This window comes from Lontra canadensis, unplaced genomic scaffold, assembly GCF_010015895.1.
Source record: "Lontra canadensis isolate GAN:19392208 unplaced genomic scaffold, GSC_riverotter_1.0 scaffold163, whole genome shotgun sequence".
In the NCBI taxonomy this organism is placed as follows: Eukaryota; Metazoa; Chordata; class Mammalia; order Carnivora; family Mustelidae; genus Lontra; species Lontra canadensis.
Window position 1 is genome coordinate 1,967,980 of NW_022631157.1, and position 10,033 is coordinate 1,978,012.

The window sequence follows — 10,033 nt, forward strand, 5'->3', positions numbered from 1 at the left end:
TTGCACCTCTATTCACTTTTATTGTGTCAGCTGCCTTGCTGCTCCAGCTTATGCATGGGCCAACACATCCCGTCAACAGCACAGCCTTGCCGTTCCGCCATCTACCCTCCTCAAGCCCCCAGCATTTCTTGGCTGTTTCTCAAGTTCACCTTTTCACACCAAAATGCTCATTTTCACACTGGTCTAATCAGCTCCAGCACTGGGAGGAGGAGGAAAGAAAGAGTTGTGTGGTGATATGGTCTATGACTGTCCCTTTAGCAATGGTGGTAGAGGGAACATTTTTTCTCCCTGGGACGGTTTTGGTCAGGAGGCCCCTCACAGCGAAAGCCACCACTGTCCCCCATAAGGTTCTGCCCTGCTCACACACTTTGTAGGGCACACACTTTGTTCACACACTTTGTTTTTGATTCAACTTCAAGAGGGAGGCAGGGAGGTAAGAAGCAATCCCAGAGCCGGCCAGAGAGGCAAAGGCAAGTTGGGCTGGTGCATCACAGACCTGCCAAGGTACAGCCCCAGAACCCACCTCCAGGCTGGTACTCACAAGGGGTTGAGCAGCCGAGGAAAGCACACCTCAGACTCATGTGTGGGGTTACGGCATGGCTCTGCCACTTCCTGGCTCTGGGATCTTGCCAAAGTCAAAACATTTTGAGTCTTGTTTTCCTCATCTCTAAAACGACACAATTTAGGGGTGCCTGGCTGGCTCAGTCAGGGGGAGTGTGCAACTCTTAATCTCAGGGTTGTGAGTTCAAGTTCCACATTGGGTGTAGAGATTACTTACAAATAAAATCTTGAAAAAATAAAATAAGGCAATTTTTTTAAAATGTGACTTCATATAGTAATTGTAAAGAGCAAAAAATTAAATGGAAAATAAGGTTCAAAATCCTTTCATCAATTGAGAGCTATATAATTGCTGGTTTAATTTATTTGCCATTTCGTGTTCTAGCTTGCTGAAAGTCCTTGTTAACTAAGTAAATGGTCAACTCTTCATCAACAGGAATAGAAATCAGCCACAAAGTCACCAACATGACTTGGATTCTACTCTCTGGCCAAAAAATTATGTTCTTCCATAGAGTAGTTTTAAGGGTCTGAGTACATCCAATCTTAAAATGTAAGCTAGGGACTTTAACTGAAAAAATAAGGCTTTGCTGGTAAGTATCCAATTAAAAGGGGGGGGGTAGTAAACAAAAGCGTATCAAATTTTTCTACCTTTATTTATAAAGAACACAACTCCTCCTGACACAGACACAAACACTCACATGTCCCAAGGAGGACCTCATGAAAAACAACAACGACAACAGAACTGGAGGACATCGGGGCCTTGTTAACACCAGTCTGTGTGTCCGACTCGGGGATCACTGGGAATGTGTCCTCAAATGTGACCTCTCACCTCAATGAAAGGAAGAGAGACCTTCATCTGGAGGGCAGGCCCACCCACCAGGCAAACAGCTGCAGACTCAATCTTCAGCATCATCAAACTGTCCCGTTTCGAAGACCATCTTGGAATAATGGGGTATCAGCGGAGGTGGATGGTGCCAACTGGGGTCATAGACCATGTCCCCTTGCGGGGCACAGCACACCCAAGGTTTGACCTCTTGAGAAATGCATCCCTGGATGTCATCAGCATCTGCAAGCAGTTTAAAGAAAAAAAAAAATTAAAGGTAAGAGGGGAGGGGAGACAGACCTTTGCAGTTCAAAAGCACACACACAGAGCCCTCCTGGGATTGTGGTCTGAGGACCCCCCCCCCCGGGTGGTGCTTCTCAGAGCAGAGCCCTTAGCAGTGCAGAGGCTGCAAATGCAGAAGACAGCACTTCTCTCTGCAGCTGCTAGATTCACACAGATATTTTAAGAGTCAACTGCAAAATTTGCATTTTTTTTTTCCAGTATGAAGAGAAGCTGTCACAGACCTTTCAGCCCTGTACCAGGTATCAGGCTCAGCTCAGAGACTGGGTCCATCTTCCCAACTGCCTGCCTTTGGGGTAATACAGTAGTAGGCTCTCCGAACCTTGGTCTAGGACCCTAGAAAGACCGCACCTACCATACGGATTCCCTTGATCTGCCTTCAACTCCAAGTCCCAGTCCTCGTTAAAAAGATCAGCAGCCTGTTCCTTGGGCGGATGGTCGGACACGCCTTCTGACAGCTCCCAGGTATTCAGGTCCCCGTCAGAATCCTCATCATCCACAGCAAACCCTTCCTCTTCCGAGTGGGTGCCCTCACCGTGGGTAGGACTACCATTAGGGATGCTCTGTGCTCCACTGGCTAAGAAATCAACAGAAGAAAGGTCTGAAAAAACCACTAGCAACAATACAAGGCTACTCGTGTGCTTGGAAAATGTCTGGCAGACTTACTGAGAGGGCAAGAGTGAAACAAGGGTACAGAGTTCCTTAGCTACCTGAACACTTAAAAAAAAAATGTTCTGTTTACCTTTCTCGAACAAGGGTTGATCATTTTTTTTAAAGATTTTATTTATTTATTTGACAGACAGAGAGAGATCACAAGTAGGCAGAGAGGCAGGCACAGAGAGGGGGTGAAGCAGGCTCCTGCTGAGCAGAGAGCCCGACGCGGGACTCGATCCCAAGACCCTGAGATCATGACCCAAGCCGAAGGCAGAGGCCTAACCCACTGAGCCACCCAGTCACCCTGATCATTTTTTCAATAAAACATTTTGCCTTAAATGAGGCAATTGCAAAGTCTTATAATTCACACAGGGAATCAAGCAAATCAAGTACAGTTTATGTGTTTTGGTAGTTTACAGGTAATGGAGGCAAAGGGCATGTGGACAAATGACAAGCTTTCACAATACAAACTTGAATTTGTACTCTTCTATTTCTCTGTTCATCCTCAGGGAGCACAGGGCAAAGGGACAGCAGGAGGAAAGTAGGCAGAAGGGTAGAACCCATCCAGTCACAAGAGACAGCCACGTCTCCTCGTCCCAATACTGGGGAGGGCTGGAAGGTATAATTTCAAAAGGTCTTAAAATAATGGAAGAAAGTTTGGGGGAGGATAACGGACCTCCCAGCACATCAAGCTATGGTGATGGCAGGTCAGAGCTGGGAAAAGAATTAGCCTAAACATAGCTATGCTACTAACACTGTAAAATAATGGCAGCTATAAGCAAAAAAACAATAGTTCAGGGCATGGGTTTTGAAGCCAGACTACCCCGGTCTGAATGCCAGTTGTGCCAATTATTATTGTGTGACTGAGTGGAAATAGAATCCACCAAGCCCTCCAGAACTTAAAACACATGGGTGCCTGAGTGGCTCAAAGCCTCTGCCTTCAGCTCAGGTCATGATCCCGGGGTCCTGGGATCACGACCTGCATCAGGCTCTCTGCTCAGCAGGGAGCCTGCTTCCCTTCCTCTCTGCCGCTCTGCCTACTTGCGATCTCTGTCAAATAAATAAATAAAATCTTGAAAAAAGAAAAAAAAAAAAAAAACTTAAAACACAGAACTAGCACAGAGCCCAGCAGATATCCCAAAGAATTGAAAACAGGTATTTAAACAAGACTGATAAAAAATATTCTCAACAGCACGGTTTGCGACCACCAGAAGGTGGAAACAACCCAAATAAATGCCCAACCACAGGATGAATACCCAAGCAAGATGTAGCGCATCCAGATGATGGAAAGATTCAGCCATAAAAAGGAATGTACTGATTCATGCTCCGTGAATGAATCTTGGAAAAATTATGCTGAGCAAAAGAAGCCAGACATAAAAGGCCACATGGGATATCATTCCACTGACATGCAACTCACATGCACCTGTCCAGGACTGGGAAATCCATGGAGAGAGAAAGCTGATCATGGTCGCCAGGGGTTCAGGGGAAGGGGGTGTAGCTACTTATCAGGTACAGGGTTTCCTCGTGGGGTGCTGAAAATGTTCGGGAACTAAGCCATGCCGGTTACACAGCATTGGGACTAAATGCCACTGAACTGTATGCTTTAAAATTGCTAAATGTACACCTTATATGTGTTTGACCACATTTTTAATTTTTTACTCTATGCCTCAGTTTTCTCATCTGTAAACATGAAGACAAGACTGTTGTGAGAGTTGTTTATTTGAAAAAAAGGGCCAACTGGGACGCCTGGGTGGCTCAGTCAGTTAAGCCACTGCCTTTGGCTCAGGTCATGATCCCAGGGTCTTGGGATCGAGTCCCAGGTCCAGCTCCTTGCTCAGCGGGGAGCCTGCTTCTCTCTCCACCTCTGCCTGCCGCTCTGCCTGCTTGTGTGTGCTTGAGCGCGCGCGTGTACTCTCTCTTCCTCTCTCTCTCTGACAAATAAATAAATAAAATCTTAAAAAAAAGAAAAGAAAAAAGAAAAAAAGGGCTAACAGGAAAAGAAACACTTTGAATTGTACCTGGCCCTGACTCTGCAAGTGTCAGCTGTTATGACCATACCTACATGCCGGCACAGTGCCTTTTCCGGACCAGCGCTAAGCAACTGGAGTTCCTGTGATGATGGTAATTTTCTCTCATCTGTGCTCCAACAGGCTAGCTAGCAAGAGCCACGTGGGACTTCTGAGCACTTGAAATGTGGCTAAAGTGAATAGGGAACTGAGCTTTTCATTGTGTTTAATTATAATTCGCTTAGATTTAAAGAGTACCAGTAGCTGGTGGCTATTACAGCTCTAGATCCTCCCACCCAACCTCAGAACCAGCCTCTCAAGTTAAGCATTATTATCCCCATGTTAAAGAGAAAGAAAGGATAAATGATTTATCTAAGGCCTCAAAACTCAAGCCCAGGACTCTGAGCTGGAGCTCAAAGTGAAAATAATGTTGCCTGGCTCCAAAGCCCACGCTGCCCTAAGCGGCCTTTCTCAGAAGGGAAGGGTTTGAACACAAGGTCATGACCTCCTTAATGGAAGCTCCAGTGGGGCTACCACAGAGGGGCACCGTGGAAACACTGGGCAGAAAACAACTCCTCAGCAAAGAGAACTGGCTGGGAAGAGGAGGCCAACAAGATGTAACGATGGTCCCTCTCTTCCTCACTCCCTTGGTCTGTCCCCACATCCAACCCCACCCCACCCTCACCGTCTCCACCGGCTACTTGCCTAGCCGATCCATGGCCTTCTCGGCCTCTCGCTCCTGTCCGGAATGGTCGGCGAGGGCAAAGCTGGCCTGCAAGAAGGAGAGACGGTTACCCAGGACTTGGATTTGTGTGGGGTGTCCCCAGGATTAAGCTACCACCTCACACCCTCACCTCTGTGAGGATGGGGGGTGCTCTGCAACCCCCATTTCTGCTTTGCCCTATGGGCGGCGGCAAGGCCTGAGGGGGAAGGGCATTGCTCCCTCCTATTCCTGCGGACACCACCCCAGTGACACTCGGCCCCCAGCGACACTCGGGGCCCCCCGGCGCCCTCCTACAGGGGCCGCTCTATCCGGTTTAGAGTTTGCCAACCTCCTCTTTGGGCCCTCTCGTCAGGGGTCCGAAGCCCAGGCCCTCAGGCCCCCTCCTGTGCCTTCAGAGACCCCAGCCGTGGCTGTGGTCAGTGCCGCCTCCTCAGAAGTTGGAACTTCAGCTCTGCGAAGCCTCCCGTCTGAGCCTGTAAATTGTAATCATTCCAACCTCATTCCTTCGTTCCCTAAGCCCTCGGTTGGTAGCCATTTCCTGCAGTTGCTACATGCACCATGTTCAGTTTTACCTTTTCAGTGACTTCACTTTCTAGCAAATTCTGTCTCCTGATACATGGGGGCAAGACAGCTGTAATTCCTTAGTGATGCTGAAGGGAAGTCTTCTTCCCCTACTGCCAACCATCTGCTTCTCTGCTCCCATCACCTGAAATCCCATCACCTCCAAGATCGCTTTGTAAATAGAATAAGAAATGTTCACAGCCTGCATATTAAAGATCTGGTTGCAATCCCGGCTCTGCCATTCGTTCAGAGTGTGACCTCCGAGAGATAACCTCAACCACCACGCCTGGGATTCCTTCTCCAGAAATGGGGGATAACTGTTCTGACCTTGCAGGGGGCTCATGATGAGAGAACACTTATGACAACACCTGGCACCCTGCAGGAATGGAATACCGGTTGAGTTTAAACCCACCTTCTTTGCTCCTACCTCTAAAGTGCACTTGGCACGTGCCCCAATTAGCTCATGACCTAGTCCTCCCGTAATGAATAAGCTCTACCTCCTGTAGTCAGTGACAACCCTTGCCCATGGCTACAGGTCAGCTGGCGGCATCTCTCATGTGCACCACTGCGGTAGGTCCCTGCCCTCCCCACTCACCCACCCAGCCCAGCCTTAACAGTATCAACCACCACTCTGCTCAAAAATCTTCAACAGCCCTCCACGTGGGCACATAAAATTGGCCATGGCATTCACACCAACCCATCATAGCCCCTCAACCTGTTGAGCATAGTCCTCTCCCCTGGCCCTGAGGCTGTGCCACCCAAGCTCCCACCCATTTGCTCTGTCCTTCTTCATCTCCCGGCCTCTGCAGGCGCCACCGATCTGTCCCCTTGGAGAGGAAGCCCGTATCCTTCCTGCTACATCCTGATGGAATCACTATCATCCTATGCGCACCCCAAAGTAATTTTTGTATAAGTCTATCACTGCATTTTTCTTATCTTACTCGGGTTTTGTACCATCTCTGATGCTTAAACAAGCATTCCCGTCCTCTCTCCCATTAATAGCCTCATCTATCGTAGCGCGGCACGACACTAGGCGCCGGGTTAACAGCACTCAGCAGAGGGTTCCTACCCTCACGGAGCTCACCATCCAGCAGGGCTGACTGACTGTAAACAGGGACAGGTGATAACAGTAATAACGGTCTTTTGAAACAGCAGGAGCTGTCTGGCGCGCAAATGAAAACAAGTTTCTGGAACCCCTGCGTCAAGCCGGGCCTTGGGTTTCAGTAAACAGAAAAGGAGAGCGCGCCTCAGACGTCATGTGGCGCTCAGGGTGAGCCGTGCATCCCCACCCGTGGTCCCAGGCCCAGCGGGGACAGCGCGCTGCTCGTCGCCCTCACCTGGCCCCGGTCCAGGCCCCCGGCAGCGGCCCCCAGCTCTCGGCCATCAGCATCACCTCCCATTCAGCGACTACGCAGAGGCGCCCCCGCGATGGCCGGCCCGCCCCCCGCCCCCTCCCACGCCCTTGGCTGCCGCAGCCCGGCAGTTTCCAGCGCCAGCGCGCGCCCAAACGGCGTTCCTCCGGCCCCGCGGCCCCCGCCCCGCCTCGCCTCGCCTCGCCTCGCCCCGCCCCGCCTCGCCCGACCCGCAAGCCCCGCAACTTCCAGCCCCGCGCCGCTGCCGGCGGCCGCGCTCACCCCCGGGCTGGGGGGCGACTCCCGCGCGCTCGGAACTGGCGGACCCCGGGGCGGCTCGGCGGACCCCGGCGCCCGGGCTCCGGCGACCTGACGGTCCATGCCTGGCGGCCCGCGGCTCGGCGCCCTGGACGCTGCTCTGCCACGTGACGCGCCCGCCTGGCTGCCAGCCCGAGGATACGCCGCGGAGGGGCCAATCAGCCGGGGGTGCTGCGGCCGAGGGGGGCGGGACCCAGGTCACGAGGAAGCCAGGGGCGGGGCGGCGCGGGAGAGGCGGGGCGCGCGCGACAGCCTCGGCGCCCTACCTACGGGTCCCGGGATCGGATTTTCGTCGCTCCGGCCGGTGCCCATCCCACCTGACGTCTAGCTGGGTCTGCGGTGCCGGCTGGGATCCCTGCCCCACCACGCTGGGTGTGCTTCAGCCTCCGAACCTCGAATTCCTGTTAGGTCATTCAATCACCCGAGTCTACCTGCTAAGTCTATGAAGCTCAAGTTCTCAAAAGTTTGAATGCATTTGAGCTCCACAATTCACTCTCCATCACAGGTGTTTGTAGAACTCAGGCCGGAACGGGACCATAACCCACCCACAAATGGATGTGCCCGGGGATTCTCCACCCTAAATTATGATAGTTCTTATAAAGGTAATGGATTAGAAACCAGGACAGATGATGAAAACAATGTGCACACACCATATGACAATCCCCATAACCCTGAACATTCTGTGCTGTCACAGTAGCCTGTTCTGGGCTCCTGGGGGTTTTTTTGTTGGTTTTTTTTGTTTGTTTTTTTAATGTTTAAAGCCTGACCCTCTACGGCCAGTGCCCAGCAGCAGATGGGCAGGGCCTGATTTGGGGACAAATCCAAAGTCACCCTTCCCTGCCTTCCCCCAGACTGCCTGAACTCTCCATAACAAACCTGTTCGGGGCGTGATAATCATTTTAACAATGAAGTAGCAGAAAAGTTAGAAACGGGGATTCCTGCTCAGGAGGACAATCTTTTGGGACATCAGAGAGGTTATTCCTCCATCTCCCTCAAAAAATGTCACCCATAAGACATTTGAAAACATTAGTGTAAAGGGGGAATGGGCAGAACAGGTGAAGGTCAGTGGGAGACCCAGGCTTACAGTCATGGAATGAATAAGTTACGGGGACAGAAGGCACAGTATAGGAAATATAGTCAGTGATATTGTAGTGGACTTGTATGATGACAGATGGGAGCTACACTTGTGGTGAGCGCAGCTAACATATGGAGTTGTTGAATGGGCTATGTTGTACACCTGAAACTGATGTTCACATTGTGTCAACTGCACTCAAATTTATAATTTTAAATAAAAATGTTTCCTGCTATAAAAAAATTTAGCTTAACAGTTGATATACAGCACCTTTTTTTTTTCTCTATGTAGACTTTTCTGCAGAGAAAAGAATATGACCAACTAATGTGTGCTCTGTTCTGACCTATGAGTCAAGTTTCCCCAAGTTTAACTGGACCAAGGTCGACACTCTCCACTAGAACCTTAAGTGGTGGAAATAAAAGCTCTATTAATTGAAGTGTCCAGTATGATAAACATGTGGCTGTTGAGAACTTGTAGCATAGTCAATGTAAATGAGAAAATATATAATTTCAATAGATTTAAATTGCCACACATGACTAGAAGCTACCATACCTAACAGTGAGGCTCTGGGTGCACCAGCTAGATGTATCTTCACAACCTGCGATGCTGAGCCCTAGGTACAGGCTTGTGATGACCCCATGGTGACCCACCTTCATAGCGTTGCTTTAAGGAGCCATCCACCAGGGGGCGCCTGGGTGGCTGAGCAGGTTATAGCTGATTTTGGCTCAGGCCATGATCTCAGGATCCTGACATGGAGCCCCACAACAGGCCCAGTGCTCAGCACGGCATCTGCCTGAAGTCGCCCTCTCTCCCCACACATTCTCTCTCTAATAAATAAATCTTTAAAAAAAAAGGGGGGATGCCTGGGTGGCTCAGTCGTTAGGGGTCGCTTTCAGCTTGGGTGGTGATCCTGGGGTCCTTGGGATGGAGCCCGGTGACAGGCTCCCTGCTCAGCAGGAAGCCTGCTTCTCCCTCTCCCACTCCCCCTACTTGTGTTCCCTCTCTGGTTCTCTGTCAATAAATAAAATCTTAAAAAAAAAAAAAAAAGGAACCAACTCACCTCTTATAAGCAACATGTATCTCCTTCCTCAAACAAAAATGCCATGTAAGGATTTAAAATGGAAATGTGAAAGAGGAAATTTTTCTTATTTTATAACGAGTGCTAAGCAAACATTCAGAGTACAAAAGCTCCAAGTAAAAACGTCCTAAAACAAGAGGCCTGGGGAGCTCAGTGGGTTAAGCCTCTGCCTTCGCTTGGGTCATGATCCCAGGGTCCTGGGATCGAGCCCCGCATCGGGCTCTCTGCTCAGCAGGGAGCCTGCTTCCCCTGTTCTCTGCCTGCCTCTCTGCCTGCTTGTGATCTCTGTCAAATAAATAAAATCTTTTTTAAAAATGTCCTAAAACAGACTCTAATATAGGAATTTATTATGTAATAAAAGTAGTACCACAGGGGTGCCTGTGTGGTCCATTTAGTTAAGCATCTGATTTAACTGCTGCATGCCTTCAGCTCAGGTCATGATCTCAGGGTCGTGAAATTGAGCCCCATGACAGGTACCCCACTCAACAGGGGGATTCTGCTTGAGATTCTCTCCCTCTGCACCTCCCACTCATGAGCTCCCTCTCTAAAAATTATAAAATCTTTTTTAAAAGGCAGGGGGGGCACAC

At 50.0% G+C, this 10,033-nt stretch overlaps 1 protein-coding gene across 1 annotated transcript; it reads right to left on the reverse strand.

Moving 5' to 3' along the window:
- Positions 1–1,192: 1,192 nt before the first annotated feature.
- On the reverse strand, positions 1,193–7,062 carry COPRS (coordinator of PRMT5 and differentiation stimulator). The gene is given in 6 exon segments (XM_032845318.1): positions 1,193–1,624; positions 2,037–2,258; positions 3,753–3,819; positions 3,821–3,867; positions 5,047–5,113; positions 6,964–7,062. Coding segments are annotated over 6 exon segments (636 nt in total). The 5' UTR covers positions 7,027–7,062; the 3' UTR covers positions 1,193–1,454.
- Between the last annotated feature and the right edge of the window lie 2,971 nt (positions 7,063–10,033).